We start from the raw sequence: 27,907 nt of genomic DNA, 5'->3' as shown, positions 1-27,907 counted from the left end.
ACTGCTCTGCATCCTTTCCAACACATGGTATCCCTCTCATTTTTGCCATTCTGCGTAAGTATGTAGTAGTATCTCTCTGTGGTTTTGTGTTTCCCTGATGGTGAGTAATAGTGGGCATTTTTTAAAGTTCACGGATTTATTTGGTGGGCAGAGAGAAAGACAGAGAGAGAGAAAATCCCAAGCAGGCTTCACATCATCAGCACAGAACCCCATGCAGGGCTCAAACTCACAAACCAGGAGATCGTGACCCGAGCCAAAACCAAGAGTCAGACGCTAACCGACTGAACCACCCAGGTGCCCCGTTGGGCATTTTTATATGCACTTATTGGCCATTCATTTTATTATCTGTCCAAATCTTTTTCCTATTTTAATGGATTATCTCCAATTTATTATTTTATATATTCTGAATATAAATTCTTTGTCAGTATATGTATTGTAAAGGTTTTTTTCCAATCTTTGCTTCATCTTTTTATTTTCTTAATGGAATTTTTTTTCAAGAACAGTTTTTAATTTAAATGAACTTCAATTCATCATTTTTTTTCTTTTAAAGTGTTGTCATGCTTTTGTGTTCAATCTAAGAAACCATGGCCTATTTTAAGATTGAAAAATTTTCTATGATCAATTTTGAGTTATTCACTGTGTATGATGTGAGAAAGGACTGAGTTCATTTGCATATGATATCCAGTTATTCCACCATTATTTGTTTAAAAGACTATCCTTTCTCCACCGAATTACATTACCACCATTACTGAAAATTAATCAGCCTTGGGGTGCCTGGGTGGCTCAATTGGTTAAGTGTCCAACTCTTGATTTTGGCTCAGGTCATGATCTCACAGTCATGAGATTGAGCTCTGCGTTGGGCTCTGTGCTGACAGCATGGAGCCTGCTTGGGATTCTCTCTTCTCCACCCCCCCCCCCCCCGCACTTGTGTGCATGCACGAGTGCTTTCTCTCTCAAAATAAACTTTAAAAAAGAAAATTAATTAGCCTCAGATGGATCTATATTATGTTCCACTGATCTACATGTCTGTTGGCATATCAATTCCACACTGTCTTAATTACTGGAACTTCACGGTAAGTCTTTTTAAATCAGGTGCGTAGGCCCTCCGACTCTGTTTTAACATAAATTCTCTAATCCATAAACATGGTATAACTCTTCATTTATTCAGGTCTTTAATTTCTCATAAGATGCTGTGTTTGCATATACATCTTTTATTTACTTCATTAAACATACCCCTGTGTCATTTTGATGCTGCTCAACAGTACTGCTTTTTAAATTTCCTATTTTGCTAAATTTCCTATTTTGCTAAGATATATAAATACAACTAATTTTTACATAGTCACTTGTTCTAAATTTGTTAGTTCTAACAGTTGTGTAGATTTCTTGGGAATTTCTATAAACATGATTGTATCATTTAGAAATAGTTTTACGACCTCTTTTCCAATCCATACATCTTTTTATTTTTCTTACCCTGTAGCAATGTTTCCAGTGCAATGTTGAACAGAAGTGGTTAGAGCAGACATCTTTGCTTTACTACCAACCTTGAAAGGAAAACATTCCCTTTGTCACCTTTAAACATGATGTTGCCTGTGAGTTTTTCACAGATGTACTTATTAGGTTGAAGAAGATGCCCTTATTCCTAATTTAGGGAACTTGTATAATAAATAGGTGTTGAATTTTGGCAAATGGGTTTTCTGTAGTCATTGATAGGATCAAATGATTTTTTTCTTTTTATTTTGTTACTGTGATGAATTACATTGATTGATTAAACCTACCTTCCTGGGATAAACCTTATTTGGGTCATATGATCCCTTTTATACATTACTGGATTTAATTGCTAGTATTTAATCAAGAATGTTTTTACCTATGCCCGTGAAGGATATTGTTTGAGGATTTCTTTTCCTACATATCTCTGTCTGGTCTTGGTATCAAGATAATGCTGGCCTCAAAATGAGTTAGGACATGCTACCTTGTCTATTTTCTGAAAGAGTTATGTAAAATTAGTATTATTTCTTTCCTCAATGTTTGTTAGATCATCAATAATGCCACTTAGCCCTGGAGGTTTCTTTGTGGAAAAGATTTTGACTAGGAATTCAATTTATTTTAAGATACAGTGCTATTCAGATTTTCTATTCCTCTTAGAATGACTTTCAAGGATTTTGTCCACTTCATCTGAGTTGCCAACTTATTGGCATAAAGTTGTTCAACCCTTTCATTCCTTATATTAGTAATTTTTGCCTTCTGTGGTTTTTTTTCTTGTGCAGTCTACTGAGAGATTTATCAATTTTCTTAATCTTTTCAAAGGACCAGCTAGCAGATAATTTCTATTTGTCTACTTTTTACTTCACTGACTTATTTTTTTTACTTCCTTCCTTCTACTTTGGATTTAATTTGATCTTCATATTCTAGTTTATTGAAAGCTCAAATGATTTTAGACTTTTCTAACATAAGTATTTGAAACTATAAATTTACCTTTAAGCACTGTTTTAGCTGCATCCTTCAAATTTTGATATATTGTATTTTCATTTTCATTCAGTTAGGATATTCTCTAATTTCTCTTGTGATTTCTTTTTAATCCATGAGTTATATAAAATGAGCTGTTTAATATCCAAATGTTTGAGGATTCTGAAAGTGTTTTTTGTTGTTAATTTCTAACATATTTCTGCTTTTGTCACACAGCTTTCTCTGTATGATTTCAATCCTTTAAAAAGTATTGAGATGTATAGGCACACCTGACTAGCTCAGTCTGTTGAGCATCCGACTTCAGCTCAGGTCATGATCTTATGCTTCATGGGTGCAAGCCCCACATCAGGGTCTGTGATGACAGCTCAGCCTGGAACCTGCTTCAGATTCTGTGTCTCCCTCTCTCTCTCTCTCTCTATCTCTCTCTCTCTCTCTGTCTCTCCCCTTCTCATGCTCTGTCTCTCTCTCTCTCAAAAATAAACTTAAAAAAATTTTTTTAAAAAATCTGGTCTCAGTTATCCCATCACAATCTGAAGTAGAAGAACTCCTAACTTTGTTTGTCTGAAAGAAGATGCTCTCTAAAACCGTATTTGCTGTGTTTTAAAAACTCTATTTAGGGGCTCCTGGGTGGCTGAGTCGGTTAAGCCTCCAACTTCGGCTCAGGTCATGATCCCATGGTTTATGGATTTGAGCCCCGCGTCGGGCTCTGTGCTGACAGCTCAGAGCCTGGAGCCTGCTTCGGATTCTGTGTCTCCCTCTCTCTGCTCCCCTCCCATGCTCACGCTCTCTCTCTCCTTCAAAAATAAATAAACATCAAAAAACAATTTTTTTTAAACTCTATTTAAATCCTCTTTTAATTTTTTCCTGCATTAATTCTCATTTCTATGAGACTTACCTGTTCTACATTTCTGTTTCAGAAAACTGCTCTGGCTATTCCTGAATGTATACTCTTCCATACAATCTTTAGGTCATATAATCAATTTCCCCCCAAACTTGCCCTAACATTTTATAGAGGTGGAATATATAGATTAACTGGAAGAAACTGACATCCTCCACAATATTGACTCTTTCCATTCTCCTATCCAAGTACAAAGCACATCTCTTTGTTTACTAAAATCTAGCCCTGACTTATTCTTTATAGCCATTCTGACATAATTTATTCCCAGTGCCTAGAAACGTACTTGACAATTGGCAGTAAGTGGTCAATTAATATTTGCTGAAGGAACAAATGAATGAAAGTAAGTGGGTTTCTACATAGCATAATTTGAAGAAAAAGTTCCCCAAGAATAATTTCCCCCTTTCTGGTGCCATATTACCTAAAATGCCTGTGACTACCCATAACGCTACCACATAAATCATTAGTAATGCCTTGGCAAAATGATTTCACTTATCAGATTCTTTCTTCCATAATAATCAGTTCTCCAGGCCATGAACGCCTGGGTTCCATGTAAAAGAAGAAAAATAAAGAGTCTTCCAGAAACAAACTGTTGTACTCTTTTTCCCAAATAATAATGATACCAAACCAGCACAAGGTAAATATATTCTGCCTATTGTTCTTGGTGGCTCCCTTCTTAGGGTTAAACATAACAAAGGAAGACTATACAACAAAGGGAAAGCATTGTAAAAAGAAGCAATAGTTGGCCTGGGTGATGTGGAGGGGATGGAAGTCCCCCGAGTCCCTGAACTCTTTGGTGAATCACACCTAGAAGTGATCATACAGAAAGTGAATCTTCAAGGAAGAAGTAGACATCGATTGTTCTGTAGCTGGGGCTTCTCTTAATGGGCTTTGAACCAGTTTTAGATTCAAATATAACAGGAACATTCTGGTTACCAAGTCCACTGAGAACAAAGGAAAAGCAGTACCTTCATTTTATCCCCTTCCCACTGAATTTAACCATAGCTACCTTGGAAGACTAAACAGACACAAACAAGCAAGAAAAAGAGGCAGACTCTAGAACACACAGCCTGATATCCTAACTTGTTTCTTGGTCCCATCACTACACCACTATGCTGCTACTAAGGACCAGTAACAGCAATATCTTTCATAGAATACAGAGAAAACAGATTTTTTAAAGACAGTCAACTCTCCATTTGTCCACCTCATCTCTGACCAAATATTGTGACAAATTATAATTTAGATCCTTTTCAGTATTCAGTCTTTACTGAATGGTGGGACCAGAAGCCAGGCCATGGAAGTCCATATGTTTCTGGTACTGTAATTTTTCTACTCCTATCTCCTATTCTTTAATGTTATCATAACAAGAAAATAACCAAATATGCTACAGAGTTCTATATGTATAAAATTTCAAAACCTTTCTTTTCTGATTTACAAATCATCCAAATTCTTAAGTATACATATAGGATTAAAATATAATAGATCCCCCTGCTGAATTAGAAATGATAGAATAACAAAGGAAGCAAAGATGACAACTAAAGGAAATACAAAATTCTAATTTAAGATGAATTTAATTTATGTATTTAGGTACATTATATATCTATAAATTCTGTAATCCAAAACAATGGATTTTATCAGGAATTAAAAGCTATCTCTAATACTTTGTGTTCTTCCTTTCAATTTCTTCCTCACAGTTCATTCCAATATATGCATGTTCCAACAACTGAGGTGAGCCTGGCAGTAATTATCTCAACCTTCTATTACCTAAATTATATAAGGGCACATGACACATACATGTACAGTTTCATGCATTGTACATTTATACCCTCAAATACCTGTTTCCCATTAATTTCAAAATTATTTCACGTATTGATTTCTATGAACAAAACAGAAATGTAATATACATTGGATGCCTAACCTCTTGATTTTCTACTCCATTGCTGGAAAGCTCCAAAACAGAACCTCCACTGTCAACCACTGCTGATGTCATTGTTTATTCCCTGAGGAAGCTTCAAACGCTATTAACCAATATAATGTAAAGGTTCATGGATGATTGCCAATGTTATAGATTTGCATTATCATGTTTTAAAAGTCAATAAACATGGAGTGAAGTAGATATCCAGAAATCCAGTCTTCTAAAGATGATTAACCAGAGAGCCTAAAAAGAGGAAGAATTTGAAAAATTATTAAAAATATACAGGAAGGATATAAAGCACAACCTATTTTACAATCTAATCTTTGACATTTTTGTAAACTAAGAAAAAGGAACTTGGCTTATACAGCCCTGTGTCAAAAGAGGGCAGTAATGAGCATTCTACTTCTCAGAAATGTCAAGCTCATAAGCAATCTATTACAACCAAGCTATTGCACATGGATGACCTTATGATATTTGTTTCTTATTTTAAGAGAGAAAATGTTATAACTTTCTCCTTTTATGAAGATGTACTTTTATTCCTGAAATATTTTAGTAGACATTTTTAAAACCTTTTATGCGTTGGTAACAAAATATACAAAATAAAGTAAAATTATATTCCTGTTTAACAAATTAAAAGATTTACTGGTTTGCAAATATTTCATTCTTCTTCTTTGGCTCATTTGGTTTATTTACCTAAATAATATAATTAGACTTGTCTTTTGCTTATCGTAGCAATCTTATTCTGTGTTCACATTTTGAATACTAGGACTAAAAACAGATTAATTTGAGTTGTTTATACTTTCAAATAGTTTAAAAATAAAGTAGTAAATCACTTATAATGCCTTTAGTATTACTTTATCATTCTATCATTCTTTCATCAATATTTTTTTTTTGCTACTGGTTAAATATTCAATATAGCAAATGGTTTCAAGGACACATAATCCAAGCTTTTTTTCCCCTAGTAGAGATGACTGTCAATATATACATCATCCAGATTTATGCTTTAGATTATTTCTAAAAGCTTATATTTTACTTGATTTTATGTATGTTAAATTAAAGCTTTTTTTTTTTTTTTTTTTTTAAGTAGACTCCATGCCCAGGTGAAGCCCAACGCAGGGCTCAAACTCAAGACCCTAAAATCAAGACCTGAGCTGAGATCAAGAGTCTGATGCTTAACCAACTGAACCACCCAGGCACCTTGTAAGATTTACTTCTTAAAGAATTTTTTCACATAACAATTAAATAATTCAGAGAAATTAAGCATATTTAAAGAGAAATGAACATATATTTCTAATAAATCATTCCATTAATATTATGTCCTACATTAATTTTGACTACTGCTACCATACAGATATGGAAATAAAATAATAAAGAATTTCTATAAATTTATACAATAAAAGAAATACCTGGAAAAAAATTTCACCCTACCTCCTAAGATTCACTCAGGACTATGAGTATTCTTTTTGATCTTATCAACAGAAAATGGGATAGGACATATATGTATCTTAACAAAAATTAGTAAAAATCCACAGTATACATCACACTAAAGCTCATTATTATCATATAAGGTAACAACTATTTTCAATTTCTTTTTTCTTAACATATAGGTAATATTGGCAGAAATAAAGTTTACTTACAATTTGAATGTTAAGTAGTCTAAGCATCCTTCACTATTTTCACAACTTGGCAAGAGCTAAAATACAAACCAGCAGTTCTTTGGAACTACTATTTGGGGGGAAAAAAGACAGTATTAATATAATTCTATTTAAAAATATTTTGCTCAAAACAGGTATGATTCAGACAATATGTACTTATTACAACAAACCATCTGCAAATCCTGATAACACACATTATATAATGGACATAATAAAGAAGTTATTTCTAGGCTATTGAGAATCAAAAGTGTTTATCAAACTTAAAATTTTAATTCACCACTAAAGTGTCAAATTACTGAATAATGACAGATCCAACATGTGTGGCCTATGCCTCATATTATGGGCTATATTTCAATAAACCAATAGGATTTTAACACATGGCTGCAGGTATAACCCTTGATGCCCAGGAGTTTAAAATCAAGTTTAAAAAGACTAACCCAGAAAACTACTGTAAAACAACACTAATGATATATCATATTGCCTAATAAGTCACTTTCCTGTTCTCTCACCCTCCAAATTTAGCTTGCATACACTTCCAAACAACCCAAGCCTTCTCAAATAGCCCTCTTCCCTTCAAAGGCTAATCTCTGGACCTATGCACTAGATGTTAGGCCTTGCTCCATCGATTATTCCCTCCTTTTCCTTAACCTTCTCTTACTTAACTTTGGGTCCTTTCCCTCAATATCTAAACATCTGTAAGACTCTTTCATCTTAAACATAGAAAAGTCCTCCTCCATGACTCTGCATACCCCTCCACCTACTATTCTAGTTCCTTCTTTTCTCAGAGACGGTTCTAGAAAAAAACATCTATCTTCTGTCTCTACTTCCTAATTCCTCAGGTATTCCTCCTTTTATGGAGGTTTGGCATCCATCACCACCAACTGAAAGTTTTACTCTAAACTCTAATTGTCATTCAAATCCAATGGATACATTTCTGTTTTCATAGGACTTAATGTCTCTGAAGTATTTGATACTATTGATCATTCCATCCTTGAAACTCCATCTGGAATTTATCTTCTCCCTCTCTAGCTACTCTTTTTCAATTCCCTTCTATAGGCCCACCCCTAATTTTCAAGGGGCTCGGAGCAAGAGTACAAATGGAAGCCTATAGTCCACATGCCTAAATATTTTAAAGTTATAAATCAAGCTAACAAGCTGGTAAATTATTCTATCCTCCTATATTTACATAAATACTTCTATAACAACCTAAAAGGTTGATTTGGAATTCTGATTTGGAATTCTCCCTGAAGTTCTACAGGAGCATGGGAATCACTCATTCATATATATATATACACATATATACATATACATATATATATACATATATATACATATATATATGTATGTGTACATATATATATGTATATATATGTATATATATATGTATATGTATATATGTGTATATATATATATATATGTATATATGTACACATACATATATACATACACACACATGTAGACATCCCATCCCACATGTCCAAATTCTGGCCACATGCCTGCAAACAGCTGCAGCTTGGTCATCCCTTGGGCCTAAAGAACCCCATACATGTGTTCAGTCAAGAGAGGAGAGAATCAGGAAAGAAGCTTCTGAAGGGCCACATGGGCAGGGAATTCTGGGGTTCAAATACTCAGAGCTTAATCTAGAAATGGGTACCAGATGGATTAGTTCCCTTGCGCGTTCCCCCTCCCCCACCCCTGCCCACCAAATCCTCATTCTACCAGAAGGGTTATAGCTGGACAAAGGCTAGATTTGGACCTCTAAAGCACAGGGCCTGGAGCAGGGTTCCTGCTTTGTGAAGTCAAACAACAGTGTTACTTCTCTGGTCAGCCCTTACGTGGAGGTGTTTTCAGGATCTCATCCCTAATTTTCTTCTGATTCTTTATACTCTTTCTTACTACCTCATATACTGCTATGACTTCACGAAAATCCCTCTTCCAATCTAAACTATTTTATGGGCTCCAGTTTGTCTACTAGACACTTCCTTGCCTCTACTTCTTTGTGAAATTAAGTAGGGTGTAAATAAACAGTAAGCATCTGTTCCAGGATATCCCAGGCACTCCATTAATTGATCCAGTCATTCAGTAAATACTGAGCACCTATTATATTATCAGTTTTCAGGGTTAGAGGTGTAGCGGTGAATAAAGGAAAAGTCCTCATTCTTATGGGTCTTAAATTCCAGCAGGAAAAGATGAAAATAAACAAAATATGTTTAGCATGCACATAGATAGTGATAAAGGCTAAGGAGAGAAATGAACCAAAGAGAAAGAATATTCAGCAGGGAAGAGAACTATAATTCCAAGTTAGGTGGTCAAAAAAGAATTCACTAGAAAACTGACATGAATAAAGACCTGAAAGTAGGAAGTAAGCTGTGACAATGACTGGGGGAAGAGTCCTGTAGTTGAAGGAAAGGGAAATGCAGTATCTTCAGGGCGGAGTATGCCTCACTAGTTCAAGGAGGCCAATATGGCTGGAGTGAAATGAGCAAGAGGAAGAAAGAACAGAAGATGATAGAGAGTTAAGGGGAGGGGGCTATGTAGGCCCTCTTTGAGGACTGTGACTTTTACTCCAGGGAGAAGGAGAGTTTTATACAGAGAGATGACTTGATTATTACAAGAATCATTAAGAAGCTGGGTTGATTGCCATTTGCAACTACATGGATGGAACTGGAGGATATTATGCTAAGTGAAATTAGTCAGAGAAAGACAAAAATCATATGACTTTGTTCATATGAGGACTTTAAGAGGCAAAACAGATGAACATAAGGGAAGGGAAACAAAAATAATATAAAAACAGGGAGGGGGACAAAACAGAAGAGACTCATAAATATGGAGAACAAACTGAGGGTTACGGGAGGGGTTGTGGGAGGAGGGATGGGATAAATGGGTAAGGGGCACTAAGAAATCTACACCTGAAATCATTCTTGCACGATATGCTAACTAATTTGGATGTAAATTTTAAAAAAGAAAAAAGAAAATTAAAAAAAAAAAAAAAAGAAGCTGGGTTGAGAACAGACAAGGGGACAAGGGCAGAAACAGGGAGATCAGTTAGGAAGCTACTATAATACTTAGGTGAGAAATGATAGTGGTTAGGACCAAAGTGGTAGGTTCTGGAGAGAGTGAAAAGTGGCCAACTGTTGGATATATTCTAAAGGTAAATGGACAAGATTTAATAGCAATTTGGATGTGGATGTGAGATAAAGAATCAAGAATGAATCCAAAGATAGCAGTCAGAGTACACAGGAATAGCCATTAAATGGGATAGGGAAAAGTGCAGCAGGAGAAGTACATGTCCCAAACTAAACACGTTTTCCTGACAGAGGAAACTGTGCTTAGCTAAGTAAGCTACCCTAACGCCCACACAAACAATCTAACATGAAGAGTGCCTGAAGTTCAGAGTTCCTGAAAAACAGAGTTCCATCGACACTATCATAGTTTCTCACTCTTCACCCCATTTCTATAATCTCATATCCTCTGCCACAGCTGAGGTCTTATTATCATTTCTCTGTATTGTTTTAATGGCCTCAGAATTTGCCTCCTCATCTCTAATTTTCCCACCCTTCAACTCCATCTACTGCAATATCAGGATGATCCAAGATGGAATAATGTTAAGCCCCTCTCAAAATTCTTCAATAGTTTCTCATCACGGGAGAAACTCTCAGCTTCTTTGGAAACATCCTAATTTAATAGGAACAAGCAAGGGGTATAGGTCTATTTCTCAGAAGTTATGAAATGTTCATTCTGATATGCTCAGGTATGAAAATCACAAATCTAATCCACACTCACTTGTCCAGTCTCATCTTCCATTTCTCCCTTTATCTAACCTTAAACCACAATTGTTTATAGTTCTCTATATTCTTTTCTCTCTTTCTGTGAACATCCTTCCTTTTGCTTGCCCATCTGGCCAATTCCTAGCTGTCGTACAGGTCTCAAGTTGTAAGTACCCTCATCCCCTCAGGCTCAATATCATTTTTTTTTAATTTTTAAATATTATTTAAATCCAAGTTAGTTAACATATAGTGTAATAATGGTTCCAGGAGTAAATTTAGTGATTCATCACTTACATATAACACCCAGTGCTCATCCCAACAAGTGCCTTCCTTAATGCCCATCACTCATTTAGCCCATCCCCCCACCCAACACCCCTCCAGCAACCCCCAGTTTGTTCTCTGTATTTAAGATTCTCTTACGGTCTACCTCCCTCTCTCTTTTTACCTTATGTTTCCTTCTCTTCCCCTATGTTTATCTGTTTTGTTTCTTAAATTCCACATACGCATGAAATCATGATAGGCTCAATATCATTTTCTAGGACTCTCCTTCCCCGTCCACACCATGTGCCTCCTTCACAAAAACATCAGGGAAATAACAGCTTCCAGTAGATCCTTCACTTGCCACCTCCTATCAACTGTATCAAGCCCAACACCTATGCCTTTGTCTCAGTGCCCTCTAAAACCCTGCTCCTCTTTACCTTCCTAGTCTTACTTGGAACTACTTTCCCCCGAAGTAACAAGTTTTAAAAATCTGTGGTTTATATCACCTAACCAGGGCCTTTCATACAGTAGATACACAGTAAAGATGTGATGAATACAAGAATAAACAAACACGTTCCAATGAAACAAGTATCTTCACTGTTCACATACCATGCTCATCCCCATCCCTATCCCTCTGCTAGTGCTCTTCTCTTACCAGGAAGGTCCTCTTCTTTGGTTATTCAAATTCCACCTATCCCTCAAGGACAACTTTTTCCCCACAACTCAGTAACCTCTTTCTTATCTCTTACTACACCAGTTCTTTCAATAATACAGAGACAATTACAATCACGTAAATGCCATTAAAGAAACTACAAAGTATAGTGGAAACATAAAAAAAAAAAAAAAAAAATCCAAGTCGACCTTGGAGAGTTCTGGAGAGACTTCAGAAAGGAACCACCATTTGCTCTGATACTTTAAGCCAGATAGATATTGGCACAGCAATAAGAAGAGAAAGAACTTTGAATAATAAATGCTAGTCTCAGGATTGAAAAGAAACTGTGAAAAATGATAAAAATTTAAGTATCACTCAGGAAATCTCTGCTCAAACTATAATTTAGTTCCTTAGAGTACAAATCACACTCTCATCAAAAAATTGTTTAAGTGTATGACTTCATATAAAGTACAAAAACAAGGAACACTACAACTATAATATTAGAAATAGGATATTATATTACAACAGGCTAGTATAACTAATATACAAAGAATGCTTAAAATAGAGGAATAAAGGACCAAAAAAACAAAGAAAAAATAAAGAAAACACATAAATATACAATTTACAAAAACAGATATAAAGATGGCCTTTAGGGGCGCCTGGGTGGCTCAGTTGGTTGAGCGTCCCACTCGGGGTTTTGGCTCAGGACATGATCTCATGGTTCAGGAGATCAAGCCCCTGTCAAGCTCTGGGCTGACAGCATGGATCCTGCTTGGGATTCTCTCTTTCCCTCTCTCTCTGCCCCTCCCCCACTCACACTCTCACTCTCATTCTCTCTCAAAATAAATAAACTTTAAAAATTCTATTAAAGATTTTTATACAATCTACATTAATATACACATGAGTAAATGTGATGTGAATTCTTGTTAAGGTTCCAGTTTTCATGTTGAATTATGGATTCTTGTGTGTTTCATAAACAAAAAGTTATGCTTGGACTAATTATTTAAGTATGTCGTGAATCAAGGACTATGATTCATATGATTTTATATAACTGGGGTCCAAGGAAGGGGGTTTAAAACCATATTAATTTTATTAGTTTCCCATCCAAAGTGTGAAAAACTCAACTGGTTCCCTTTAAATATGTCATGCAATTTGAAAAAATATTTACTAATCCTCTGGCAAATTCTCTTTTTTTCATTTTAACAGGTTATGTTAATTGCTTCTGATCTAATTGCTTTTTTTTTTTAATGTTTATTTATTTACTTTTTTTTTTTAACGTTTATTTATTTTTGAGACAGAGAGTGACAGAGCATGAACGGGGGAGGGGCAGAGAGAGAGGGAGACACAGAACTGGAAGCAGGCTCCAGGCGCTGAGCCATCAGCCCAGAGCCCCACGCGGGACTTGAACTCACGGTGCGTGAGATCGCGACCTGAGCTGAAGTCGGACGCTCAACCGACTGAGCCACCCAGGCGCCCCAGTTTATTTATTTACTTTGAGAGAGAAGGAGAGTGAGTGTGCATGAGCATACATGTGAGCGGGAAGAGGGGCAGAGAGAGAGAAGAGAGAGAATCCCAAGCACAGTGCAGGGCTCAAACTCACAAACCCTGAGATCATGACCTGAGCTGAAATTAAGAGTCAGAGGCTTAACCCACTGAACAACCCAGGTGCCCATATTTTCATTCTTTACATATAGTGTCTGGCACACTATGAACATTGAATGTCAATTTATTATTATGTCTTTGTAGAATCTGTCAGAACTGAATCACATTGCTAAAGCTTCACGTAAGAATAAAGCAGTAGCAGAATAGATGATAATTCCTAAAACCTAATTGTTCCTCACGCAAAACGGGGATGTTCATTTTTATAATTTGTTAAAACAAAAATTAGGGGGCGCCTGGGTGGCTCAGTCAGTTGAGTATCCAACTCTTGGTTTTGGCTCAGGTTATGATCTCACAGTTCCTGAGTCTGAACCCCGTGTCAGACTCTGCTCTGAAAGTGGGGAACCTGCTTGCAATTCTCTCTTACCCTCTCTCTCTGCCCCTCCTTGGCTTGCTCTCTCTCTTAAAATAAAGAAATTAACTTTAAAAAACAAAACAAAAAAATAGTACAGCATTTTTTTTTTCTTAGTACAACATTTTAAAGGGATAAAAAGTAGAGGCACCTGCGTGGCTCAGTTGGAAGAGCATGCAACTCTTGGCCTTGGGGTTGCGAGTTTGAGCACCATGTTGGGTATAGAGATTACTCAAAAACAAACAAACTCTTAAAAATAAAGGGATAAAAAATAAACTAATGAATCTTTTAAAAAGATTACCTTGTGAAAATGGGAATGAGATCATTTGGAGGGAACTAAGTCTAAGGAGTATACAGTTTAGAAATATTCGGGCCCGTAAGTCAGAACCAGAAATAATTTTGGCAGCAACAGTTCATGTCATGGGACCTACTTTAGGGCAAGGTGATAGATCCAGATATTTAAAATTGGATGTTAGAAATTTATAGGATAAAAGAAATTGCAGAAAAGCCCTTTTAATCTGGAAGAGATCTTAGTGCTCATTTTACAGAAGAAAAAACACACGGAAGACGCTAATTGAAAAACCCAGTGAAATAACTTGCCAACCATAAAAGCAGTTTTGCATTTCAAGAGTCCCACACCATGGATAACAGTATCTTAACATCCTCATTTACTCATGGCCCTGACATTGTTATCCAATTAAGACACATGTTCTTAATCTTATAGATTCTCATGTGAACTATATATGAATGATATATAGATAAGGAGTGAATTTCGATAATCTGTGACTTCATCTAAATTCCATATAAGATATTTTGATGCTTTTCTTACAAGCATGTTTTGTTGGTTTCTTCAACAAAATAATTACAATGGCCAGATTCCTGGACATAACCTAATTAATGTTAACTTGTTCAACCTATTTTATGATGATTAAACTCTAACAGAGAAGTATCATCTAAAACCACTCTGAATACAGATATCTTAATAAAAAAAATAAACATACTCTGAATAATCAAACTTCACAGTTATTTAAAGAATTGGTGAGTAAAGAGACAAGACAAAATCAACCTGACTTAGCTGCCTACAGTCACCACTGGAAATAAAAATGATATTGCTGCCTAGCTACACTCCTTTAATATTATTATCCTCCTAATCTGCTACCATTTTGCATAATGCTCAAATTCTAGGGCAGCAATAATAAGGGTCAGAATAAGTATACGAAGGAAGCACCTTTTACAATCCAACCTATCTTGAGGCTGAAGATAAGCAACAAAGATCTGATTATTTATCAATAACCTTAAACTTATATGACTATTCATTCCCAGATTTACTTCATGAACTATTTGTAAGAAATAGTAAATTGTGGGAATAAATGTGTTTAGCCAATTTCCAAATCAAGTAAGAACCAGAAAAAAGGACAGGTACTAGGACGTTTAGTTAGGGAAAAAGTAACAATCAAAGTCATGGCTTATGTCCTGACTTTGCTCAGATGTTTGAAAAGTCTCAAGTCTGGTCACAATAGCCCCTTGTATATCAAAAAGAGATACATAAAAGTCTTAAAAGACTTGTTTCAGGGGCACCTGCGTGGCTCAGTCAGTTAAGCCTCCAACTTCGGCTAAGGTCATGATCTCACGGTTCGTGAGTTCGAGCCCCGCGTCGGGCTTTGTGCAAAGAAAGCCTAAAATCTAGTTAGGTTCTATTCCAGAAAGCAAAAAAGGAATTTTCCTTTTTTAAGGAGGGACAAATTGCCAGCCTAGCAACTGCGATCCTAACTTAGTGCAAATAATTCTAAAACCTTAGCCAACTTCTGCACTTTCATGATTTAAAAAGGAAATAAAACTGCCTTATACAAGAAATCTTTTTAATATTCTGATTTGATAGGATATGAATCCATTAAAGTGAATTTATCCTGGACGAAAGTCAACAACTAGCTTAGTTTAGGGTATTTTTTCCTTCATTTTCCAAACAATAATGGGATAATTACAGGTAACATTCATACAGCACTTACATCATGCCAGGCATTATTTTAAATTCATTATATTATCAATTGATTTAATCGATACAATCCTACAAAACAGGTATTATCAGTCCCATTTTATATTGGGGAAGACTTGAGACATGAGGAAATTCAAATAACTTATCCAAGGTCAAGCAAGAGGCAAGTGAGTCACAATATCAACCTAAGTAGTAGGGCTCCAGAATCTTAAGTTTTTCTGCCTTATGATTATACAAGTATTTTTGGTTTTGTTTTACTAAAACTATGAAAGAATCACAGAGCATCTTTCCCACCCCACCCTGGGAGATTTTTCTATCTACTTTCTTAATTGGCTTATAACATGGGCTAATTAAAAGGCTTAAAACACGTTAAGTGGATGTTACACATATCTTGTCTACATAAGTAGATAGATTTTTTTTTCTCTTTTCCAAAAAAGTGGGGGCGGGGGGGGAGGGCAGGAAGATGAATTCTTTAACTCATAAATCCTCTCATATAAATTCTATAGGCCTTAGGGAGAAAGTGACAGCATTAGAAATTTTTTCTACTTTGCTCTCTTCAGGGTTGAGTTTGTTTTTAGAAAGAAATGTTGGCCTGGAATTCTGAATTATCAGCAAACAAAGATTCTCAGATGTAAGCCTTATATGCTGATTCAAGTTTACCCATATTTCAAGTAAAAGAACCTGGAACCAAAGTATAAACATTTTCGTAATGCTAAATAATAAGGCCCCTGCAAGGGCACCTGGCTGGCTCAGCAGGTGGAGCATGTGACTCTTGATCTCAGGGTTATAAATTTGAACCCCATGCTGGGTGTAGAGGTTATTTAAAAATAAAATTTTATAAATCAATCAATAAGCTGCCTGCAGATGCAACTAGGGGAAAAAGTACACCTACTCTCACTTTGAGGCCTAAACTATTTACAAGGTTACCTAATTATGCTAAGTAAGGTTTACAGCTCCCTCCTCAGGGCCTGGAACATGGGTACATATGGGCCTATAGGATGCATAATGCATGGATGTTATGAACAAATGCATGCTTATTTTTATTTGAAGGACTAAATATCATCTCTTCCATTGTACCTAGGACTCTAATCACCAAGCAAAGGTAAATACACTTCATCCCCAGAGGTTAAAACACAAATCTTTAGATTCTGCAGAGAATTTCTTTTACTCTTGCAGAGGTATATCAGGAGTCTCACATATCTCAGCATATAGTTGTATTCATGGATATACTAAATACACCAATGTACATACGCAATGTTTCTGTCCAGAGAAGCCCATCAGAGACTCAGCACCCAAAGTTTTATTGAGGGTTGCTCACATGGGCACCCTCTACCTCAGGTATACTCAAATTCTAGACGCCTAGGAGGAAAGCAGATGTTCAACATAAACCATATTGTTTGCACAAACAGTCTAGGCACAGTGAATCATCCTTATCAGTTACTGGAAACGCTCTGAGAGTCAAGTTCCCAGATGTCAGCTATGAGCCAACCTTGCAAACAGATCTTTCTAAGGAGAGTAGTCTCAGACCTACTATGTTAAAGTTATTTAACTTCTTAAAGTCTCAGACTCATCTGTAAAAAGGAAAAAAATAACAGAAACTACTTCACGGCTAACATGATTATTACAGTGGTATTAGTTAGTCTCCAGTATGATGGCAAGACTTCATAAAGATCACTTGATAATGATGAGGAGGACTACAGAAAGTTATAGTAATGTAAAACTTCAACTTAAAACTTAATCTTTAACCCAGCAGCAACTTTTAGAGGAGGATAAAAACCATAATGATCTGGAATGAAGAGGACATAAACCCCACCTTTCTCCTGTAAAAGATATGGGAGGATTATTTTATTATAGAATGATATTATGAATGAGTTTAAATGCTTGGATAGGACATAGAATAGCATCTCCACTTCCAAAAATTAAGTAAAAATTCATGAAGGCAGAGCTCCTGGAACATTCTCAACTCATCCAGATTATGAAATAAAACATGAGCTTGCCCTGGAAGTTTATTTAAAGCACACTATTAGAGAACGAAAAAGAAAGAGGAAACAATTCACTAATCCTTTTAAAATGAATATACTGTTTCTTACTAATTATCACCTAAAATTAAGATAATCATTAAATTTAGATTTAGAATGGTATATGTTTAACATAGAATTGAGATTTATAAGGAAAACCTATTTTTTAATTCATGTATCTAAATGGTATCCACTGCAAGATTATATATAACATTACTCAAATCGGGCAGTTTGTTCATGAAAACATTGAAACTTTGGCCTTCAAGTATAGATAAGAATCCAAAAGATTCTGAGGTTTAATATTTATTCTGAAATCACTATATTATTTGCTTGTTTTATCCCTAATTCATGAATTTAACTTTTTTCTTACATTTTTAATTATTTTTTAATGTTCAGTTTTCAGAAAGAGAGAGACAGAGCATGAGCAGGAGAGGGGCAGAGAGAGGGAGACACAGAATCTGAAGCAGGCTCCAGGCTCTGAACTGTCAGCACAGAGCCTGACACAGGGCTCGAACTCATGAACTGTGATATCATGACCTGAGCCGAAGTCAGACAGTCAATCAACTGAGCCACCCAGGCACCCCTAAAAAAAATTTTTTTTTAATTTTTGAGAGAGAGAGAGAGACAGAGTGCAAGTGGGGGAGGGGCAGAGAGAGAGGGAGACACAGAATCTGAAGCAGACTCCAGGCTCTGAGCTGTCAGCATAGAGCCTGAAGCAGGGACTCAAAACCACGAACCGCAAGATCATGACCTGAGCCAGCGTCCAACACTCAACTGGCTGAGATGCCCAGGCATCCCTTGTCTTACATTATTTATAAAGTTTAACCCTATAATCAATCTACCACAATGTCCCTCTAAGTTTTCTTATTATCGCTAATTATGGCTAAGTAGAAAACTATAGACCATTATAAATTACTGGATTAGAGAAATTTTTTGGTTCTGTTCTTTGGCCAAATTTATAATCCCCAAAATAATGCAAATTAGCATATGCTAACTTGGGAACCAAAACAAATTAACTTTATTCTATTTTATTTTTTTAAATTTTTAGTGCTTACTTATTTGTGAGAGAGAGAGAGACAGAGCGTGAGTGGAGGAGCACAGAGAGAAGGAGACAAAGAATCCAAAGCAGGCTCCAGGCTCTAGGCTGTCAGCACAGAGCCCCACGCGGGGCTTGAACCCACAAACTGCGAGATCATGACCTGAGCCAAAGTGGGACGCTCAACCGACTGAGCCACCCAGGCACACCCACTTTATTCTATTTTAAATGAATCATATCAAGGATACTAAAGAATGTTTTCTAATTGTCCGGATTTTATCCTGTCCCAAGTCATCTTTTTGTCACCTCCCTATAATGAAGTAAAAGGTGAAGGTATTTTCTTACATGCTTATTGCAAATCTTTCTACCCACCTTACCAACACAAACTAGAATAAAAGCTCCATTAGAGCTGAGCCATAGCTATTTTAATCAGCATTGCATATATATCTCTCAGAAATAGTGCGTAGCACATAACAGACAACAATTTTAACTCCCAACTCAACTTTTCTTGTTCTTGGCTTCCTTTTTCTATTTTACTATCTCTAATACATACACACATGTGTCCTTTGTTAAGCCACTTTAAATCATTTTGGGAAAAAAGTGAGCACCTTTTAACAACTATATATACAATACTGAATATAGTCAGAGTAAGTGGATAGTGATTAAAGGGGCGAAGAAATAAACATTCAGATACACACTATAAGTCAATTATTAACACAAAATTAGAGTAATTTAAAAATACCTTCCAAATTATGGCATATCTGAGGTTTTTTTTATATAGTTAGCTTATTTGAAATATATTTTCAATACATTTTCAATACAGTAAAACCTTGGTTTGGAGCATAATTCATTCTGGAAACGCGCTTGTAATCCAAAGCACTTGTATACCAAAGCAAATTTCCCATAAGAAATAATGGAAATTCAGATGATTCGTCCCATAACCCAAAACTATTCATATAAAAATGACGATGATACTGTAATATAAAACAATAAAGAAAACACAAAACATAAAAAAAATAATAAACAGATTAACCTGCACTTACCCTTGAAAATCTTTGTGGCTGGTGCAAGGGAGACGAGAGAGGAGGGCTACTGTGTAGGACAACTTTCACTGCTATCACTAATGGAATCACTGCTCTCTATTGGCTCAGTGGAATCTTTTTCTGCATAGGGGCCCTTATATACACTCACATGGATGTTGACTACGGTGCAGTATTAATAAACCCTGGTCATACGCTGTATTTAATGTAACTAGCAATAAGGCAGCAGAGGACAGGTTCTATATCTGCAGGCAGCCTGACCTAGAATGAAGCAAAGTATTCCCAAGCTTACTCTTGTATGGGAAAGCAAAGGACTGTCCATAGGTGCTTTGAAATGACAAAAAAATACACTAGTGCCAGTTGTGGGCACCTTCCAACATTCTGAAAAATCACTGATTTCTACCAAACACCATGGCCTGAGACTGAAGCATCTGAACATGGCAGACAATCACCCACAATTCTGCAGTGAGAGAGAGAGAGAGAGAGAGCAAGCAAGGGAGGGACACAGAGAGAGAGAGGGAGAGAAAGAGAGAGAGAAGAAACATTGGCTCAGTTGTGATCACGTGATGTTCGGCGTCCCGTACTACTCCTATTGCAAGACATCGCTTGTTTATCAAGTTAAAATTTATCAGAAATATTTGTTCATCTTGCAGAACACTCGCAGAACAAGTTACTCAAAATCTAAAGTTTTACTGTACTAAAAATGTATATCTTAAATATTACAGAAAAGTGCATTTTAAATATCAAAAAATACATGACAATTATAAAGGGAAATATTAGAGATATTGAAGGTTACTATTCACTTTATAAAAACTATAGCTCACTTTTTTTTAATAACAAATAGTGGTACTTTGAAGAGGTAGTTTATCTTCAAAAATGTCATTCACATAAAACTTTGGAGGACTATACTCCACACTGTTTAATATGAAGTAATTTGAGGTCATAATTATTTTGTGTTAATATTAGTTAGCCAAACCAAAATAATCGACTGTTTTTGCTAGTGAAGTAGGGGGGGAGAAGTTATATACCGAATTATTTAGAAAGTCAGTCATCAAACAACTAACTACATCATGTTATCTGTATATTTTTTGCCTATAATTATGAACAGTTGAAAGTCTAATTTTATAATACTAACATGAATTAATTAAAATTGTTATAAGAATGCCTGCCATTGTTATAATTGTATTACAAATTTAAAGTTTCATAGATATGGTATTTTATTTTAGTTTTAGGTAGCTAAATTTCAACTAAGAAACATCTGGAAAGCTATTTTCCCTGCTGTTCTTTATGAAGCTAAAATCATTTAGAAAAAATTCTGCATATGTTTACTCACAGTCAAAAACTGTTAAAGAATAAAGTTACAACCGGGCTGTCAATTAACTCCTTCATCCAGAATGAAGGTCACTGAAGTATTTCTCCAGTGGGTTCCCACCACATGTAGAAAAAAAAAAACCTAGGGGTACCTGTGTGGCTCAGTTAGTTAAACGTCTGACTTTGGGTTTTGGCTCAGGTCATGATTTCACTGTTTGTGAGTTCGAGCCCTGGGTCGGACTCTGCACTGCCAGTGCTTGGGATTCTCTCTCTTTCCCTCTCTCTCTGACCCTTCCCCGATAACCAGCTTGCTCTCTCTCTCTCAAAATAAATAAATAAACTTAAAAAAAAAAAAAAGGAAAAAATCTAAACTCAACATGGTCTATGTAAAGATCAACCCAGGGCTAGCCCACCCCAATTCTCTGACCTCATTCATCTCTCATCTCTTCTTCACTGGCTTGCTGAGCTCCAACTACAGTGGCCCTGTTCCTATAACACACTAAGCTTATGCACCTCCTATTCTCAGATTACAGGTTCTTTCAGATCATCCACAGACAGAATCTTCCTCACTTATCATGCAGATATCACCTCAAGTCCCACCCCTTCACAAAGACATTTCCATCATGATTCCCCCCCTTCCAATTATATTCCAATTCCATGTAGCTTCCCTATCAGTCTCTATTTGATATCACATTACCCTATTTTGTTTCTTCATTATATTTATAAAAATTATCCTAAAATTATCCTACTCGTTTATATGTCTTTGCTTCTTATTTTTTTGTTTTTGAGAGAAACAGCGTGCACACGAGCAAGGAAGGGGCACAGTGAGAGGGAGAGAGAGAATCTTAAGCAGGCCCCGTGCCCAGCACGGTGCCCAACATGGGGCTCTACGTTACAACTCTGAGATCATGACCTGAGCCCAAATCAAGAGTTAGATGCTTAACCAACTGAGCCACCCAGGTGCCCCCCTTTTTTTGTTTATATGTTTAATGCTTGTCTCCTCCACTAAAATGTAAGTTCCATAAGAACAAGTACCGCATTTATCTTGTTTACTGCAATCTTTCAAGGACCTAAAATGAATTAATATTATTATTATTAAATGTGCTGGCTGATAGGAACATTTTGATATTTTGTAACCATTCTCACACATATCGCTCTTTTAGGCTTCTTCCATTTTTTTCTACCCATTAGTACTTAACCATGAGAGAACTGGTTAACTATAAAAAATATGGACAAGCAAATATATGTTATACTGTATAATCAGTTCAGAAACTGAGCCAAGGTTTCAGATAACGGCATATCTTTCCAATTGTACACTGATCCTATGTATCAATAAACATTAGTAATTTTAAGTAAATTGTTAGTTATGTTTAAATAAAAACTATCAGATGAAATTTAGCATTTATGAGCAATTACATTCACACACATCATGAAATATAGATGAGAATTATTGAACATAATTTAGAAATACAACAAATATCATTTTAGGATTTAACACACAGTTTAGATATCATCTTCTATCTAAAATTTAATTTTATCTGCAATTAAAGAAACCAAGTTTAAAGAATTAAAGGAGAGTATGACAACTGTAACTCAAAAAATGAGCAATCTCAATAAAGATACAGGCACTATTTTAAAAAATAGGAAAATATGGAAATTCTGGAGATGAAAAGTATAATTCAAGAGTTGGAAACTACAACCAAAATTAAAAATTCACTAACAGAGCTCAATAGCAGATTTGAGATGACAGAAGAGTCCGTGAACTTGGAGATATATTAATAGAAATTACCAATTCTGAAGAACAGAAAAAAAGAATTTAAAAAAAATGAACAGAGCCTCCGAGATTTATGGGACACCATCAAGCATCCAATCTACGTGTAATGTGAGGTCCAAAAAGGAACAGAGAAGGAGAACAGAAAAAATATTTGAAGAAATTATGGTCAAAACTTACGAAACTTTTGAAAAAATATTCATCCATAGATTCAAGTTTAATGAATCCAAAGCAGAATAAACACAAAGAGATCCACACTTAGATGTACCATTATTGAAAGCCAACGACAGAGAAAGTCTTGACAGCACAAAGAATAACTCATTGTAAACAATTGAGGTCAGAAAGCAAGAGACAACATATTCAAGGTGCTGAATGAAAAAATTTCTGTAACAAAGAATTCTATGTCCAGCAAAACTATTCCTCAAAAATAAGGGCAAAAACAGGGGCATCTGGGAGGCTCAGTTGGTTAAGTGGTCGACTTCAGCTCAGGTCATGATCTCACAGTCTGTGGGTTCGAGCCCTGCATCAGGCTCTGTGCTGACAACTCAGAGCCTGTAGCCGACTTCAGATTCTGTGTCCCCTTCTCTCTCCCTACCCCTTCTCCCCTGCTCGTTCTCTCTCTCTCTCTCTCTCTCTCTCTCTCAAAAATAAACATTAAACTAATAATAATAATAAAATAAAGGCAAAATAAAAACAATCCCAAAAAACAAAGATTAAAATAATTCATTTATGACAAACCTGCTTATGAGAAATCCTAAAAGTCCATCCGACTGAAAGAAAATAACCAGCCCATAACCCAACTACACAAAAAGAAATAAGGAGCACCATAAAAGGTCAACATATGTGTTAAGTATAAAAGACTGCGTAAGCATTTTTTTCCTCTTGTACTTGTTGTAAAACACATACAATTGCATAAAGAATATAAAATGGTCCTGTTGGGCTCCTAACATATAAAAACTTAATATGTATGATAATACCACCAGATAGGCTAGGGGAGGAAATGGAGCAAAGTTTCTATATTTTACCATAATTAAACTGGTTAATCTGAAGTACAATGTGACAAAGATACATACTGTATTCCCTAGAGCAAAGAAAATATCCCAAAAATCTAGTTAAAACACTAACAAAGGAATTCAAATGATACTCTGGAAAATATCCACTAACTCCAGAAGAAAAAGATGAACAAAGAAATAAAAAAGAAATGAGACATATGATTGCAGATATAAATCTGACTATCAATGATTATATAAAATGTGGACAGAGTAAACCCTCCAATCAAAAGGCAGAAATGAAAAAGACAAAAGCAGAAATGATCACACTACTTAAAAAAACAAAGCATTTTAACTACATGCTGTCTGTAAGATACACTTTAGACTCAAAACACAAATGGGTTGAAAACCGAAGTATAGAAAAAAATCTGCAACACAAACAGTAAGTATAAGAGAGCTGGAGTGGCTCCACCAATACCAGATGAAATACAACTAGACAAAGAGGAATCTTTCATAATGATAAAAGGTCTTCTTAATAGCAGTGCCCCCAAAACATGAAGCAAAAATTGACAGAACTGAAAGGAAAAATAGACACTCCAGTAATAATAGGGCTTTTAATCTCCCAATAATTGATAGTATGGCTAGACAGAAAATCAGCACAGACATTGAAGGCTTGAAAACTATCACCCAACTTGACCTGTCACCTACAAAACATTCCTCCCAACAACAGCAGAACACATATTCTTTTCTAGCACACAGGGAACATTTTTCAGAAAGGATTACATACTAGGCCATAAAAATGTCTCAAAAAATTTTAAATGAGAAAATCATACAAAGTATGTTCTACTACTACAGGGGAATTAAATAAAAAATCAAGAACAATGTAATTTGGGGAATCCCCAAATAATTGGAAATCAAATAATACATTTCTAAATAACCCAGAAGTCAAGACATCACAAGAAATTTAAAAATATTTAGAAGTGAATACAAATTTTAAAACGCAGAAATTTAAAAATGTACAGGATGCAGCTACCCCAGTGTTTGAAAGGAAATTTAGAGCTTTAAATGCCTGCTCAGTAAAGACCTCAAATCAAGGGGCGCCTGGGTGGCTCAGTCGGTTAAGCGTCCGACCTCAGCTCAGGTCATGATCTCACAGTTCGTGAGTTCAAGCCCCGCGTCGGGCACTGTGCTGACAGCTTGGAGCCTGGAGCCTGCTTCACATTCTGTGTCTCCCTCTCTCTCTGTCCCTTCCCTGCTCATGCAGTGTCTCTCTCTGTCTCAAAAGTAAATAAACATTTAAAAAAAAAGAACTACTGATCTGCTTACACCCACCCAGTTATAGGATTAAAAAAAAAAAAAAAAGCTGTACCCACATTAAAGTTGCTGCTTATTTAAAAAAAAAAAAAAAAAAAAGACCTCAAATCAATAACCTACACTTCTACCTTAAGAAGCTAGAAAAAGGCACACTAAGCCCAAAATAAGCAGAATGATGAAAATTATAAAAATTAAATAGAAAGCAGTGAAACAGAAAGCAGAAAATGGAAAAAAAAATCAATTAAACCAAAACTTTTTTTTGAAAGTAGCAACAAAATTGACAAACATTTAGCTAGAATGACCAAGTAAAAAAGACAGAATACACATGCTACTAAAATTAATAATGAAAGAGGAACACCACAAACTACACTAGTAAAATTAAAAGCACATATAGGAATACTATGAACTATATGCCAAAAATATTAAATAGCTTAGATGAAATGGACAAATCATAAGGAATACAATTACTGAAACTAACTCAAGAATAAGCAAAAAATCTGAAGAGACCTATAACAAGTAAATAAATTGAATTAACAGTTTAAAATTTTTCCAAAGGAAAAAAATCCAGGCCCAGATGCTTTCACTGGTCAATTCTATCAAATGTATTCAAGGGGGTAATAATAGCCAATCATGCACACACTCTTACAGAAAATCAAAGAACAAACACCTCTCAATTCATTCTATGAGGCTCGTACTACTATGTCACAAAATCCAAAGACATCCCAAGGAAAAAAAACTACAGACCAGTATCTTCCATAAATATAGACACAAAAATGTTCAACTAAACATTAGCAAACCAAAGCCAGCAACATATAGTAAGAATTATATACCATGACAAAGTGAGATTTATCCTAGGACTAAGGCTGCTTTAGTATCTGAGAATCAATTAATATAATACACCATATTAATGGAATAAAAGACAGAAACCACATGATCATCTCAGACACTAAGGTGACCAACCATACTAGTTTGTCCAGAACAGAGGGGTTTCCCAAGATGAAGGAATTTCAGTGCTAAAACCAGAACGGTCTTAGGCAAAAGGTGACAGTTGGTCATGCTAACAGATGAAGAAAAAGCATTTGACAAAATCCCATAACCATTCATGATAAAAACTCAGGAACAAACTGGGATTAAAAAGGAATCCCTTACCAAATGTAGAGATCTGCTATACAACATTGTGCCTACAGTAAACAATACTGTACTGTACACTTAAAAAGTTTAGAAAATAGATCTCATGTTAAGTGTTCTTACCAAAATGAAATAAAAATTTAAGTATAAGATTTATGCACTGATATTATAAAATATCACTGAGAAAAATTAAAGATCATTAAATCAAGAGAAATTTTCAAGTTCATATACTAGAAAACTCAATTATTACAAGATTTGCAACTCTCCTCCAACTGATCCACAGATCCAGTGCATTCTCATCAAAATTCCAAGCCTGTTTTGCAGACATTAACAAGCTGATTCTAAAATTTTTTTTAATTTTATTTAAGTCAAAGTTAGTTACCGTATAGTGTAATAACAATTTCAGGATCAGAATTTAGTGATTCATCACTTACATATTAACATGCAGTGCTCATCCCAAGTGCCTTCCTTAGTACCCATCCCCATTTAGCCCATCCCCCCAACCACCTCCTCTCCAGCAACGCTTAATTTGTTCTCTGTATGTAAGAGTTCTCTTAGAGTTTGCCTCCCTCTGTTTTATCTTATTGTTCCTTCCCTTCCCCTTATGTTCTTTTATTTCTTAAATTCCACATACAAATTAAATCATATGATATCTGTCTTTCTCTGACTGACTTATTTCACTTAGCATAATACCCTCCAGTTCCATCAGTGTTGTTGAAAATGGCAAGATTTCATTCTTTTTGATTGCTGAGTAATATTCCATTGTGTGTGTGTGTGTATGTGTGTGTGTGTGTGTGTACCACATCTTCTTTATCCATTCATCAGTTATATGGACATTTGGGCTCTTTCCATAATATGATCCTAAAATTTGTATATAGGGCCTAGAAGAGCCATAACTTTTAAAAAGAAGAAAAGGGGGCGCCTGGGTGGCTCAGTCGGTTAAGCGGCCGACTTTGGCTCAGGTCATGATCTCACGGTCAGTGAGTTCAAGCCTCGGGTCGGGTTCTGTGCTGACAGCTCAGAGCCTGGAGCCTGTTTCGGATTCTGTGTCTCCCTCTCTCTGACCCTCCCCCGTTCATGCTCTGTCTCTCTCTGTCTCAAAAATAAATAAACGTTAAAAACAAAAATTTTTTAAAAATAAAAATAAAAAGAAGAAAAGAAGAACAAAATTGGAGGGCTTATATTACCTGGTTTCATAAGTTACCATAGAGCACAAAAATCAAGTCACAGTAGTAAAAACATAAAGATAGACATATAGAGGGGAGCGTGGGTGGCTCAGTTGGTTGAGCATCCTACTCTTGGTTTTGGCTCAGGGCATGGTCTCATGGTGTGTGGGTTTGAGCCCCGCATCAGGCTCTGTGCTGACAGTGTGGAGTCTGTTTGGGATTCTCTCTTTCTCCCTTTCTTTCTGTTCCTCCCCAACTCATGCTCTCTCTCTCTCTCTCAAAAATAAATAAACTTAAAAGGCTGTAAAAATTTAAAAATGAATTTAAAAAAAAGACAGACATAGATAATGGAACCGAATTGAGTGCCACATTTATAATCAGTGGAGAAATGATATTTTTTTCAACATAGATATGTTGTCTTTTCAACAAACTGTGCTAAGAGAATCCATATACAACAGATGAATTTAGACCTTTCATGCCATACATAAAAATTAACTGAAAACAGATCCAAAATCTAAGAGC

General features: G+C 35.7%; 1 protein-coding gene across 8 annotated transcripts in view; it reads right to left on the bottom strand.

Annotated features, from left to right (window-relative positions):
* The window catches only part of ELF2 (E74 like ETS transcription factor 2), a 94,795-nt gene that overhangs the window by 58,891 nt on the left and 7,997 nt on the right, over window positions 1-27,907 (bottom strand). For 6 of the 8 annotated variants that reach the window (XM_019419800.2, XM_019419819.2, XM_019419832.2 and 3 more), the window contains exons 2-3: window positions 6,911-6,998; window positions 5,277-5,516 (exon numbers count right to left, since the gene is read on the bottom strand). The exons of the other annotated variants lie outside the window; for them this stretch is intronic. In XM_019419800.2, the coding sequence (XP_019275345.1) occupies window positions 5,277-5,348 (72 nt within the window). In that variant the 5' untranslated portion in view covers window positions 5,349-5,516; window positions 6,911-6,998. The remainder of the gene's footprint in view (window positions 1-5,276; window positions 5,517-6,910; window positions 6,999-27,907) is intronic. 8 annotated transcript variants of the gene reach the window in all.

Source organism: Panthera pardus, unplaced genomic scaffold, assembly GCF_024362965.1.
Source record: "Panthera pardus isolate Hobbes unplaced genomic scaffold, ASM2436296v1 HiC_scaffold_13, whole genome shotgun sequence".
In the NCBI taxonomy this organism is placed as follows: domain Eukaryota; kingdom Metazoa; phylum Chordata; class Mammalia; order Carnivora; family Felidae; genus Panthera; species Panthera pardus.
The sequence above is the reverse complement of the archived record's forward strand: the minus strand, read 5'-3'. Positions and strand labels throughout refer to the sequence as shown.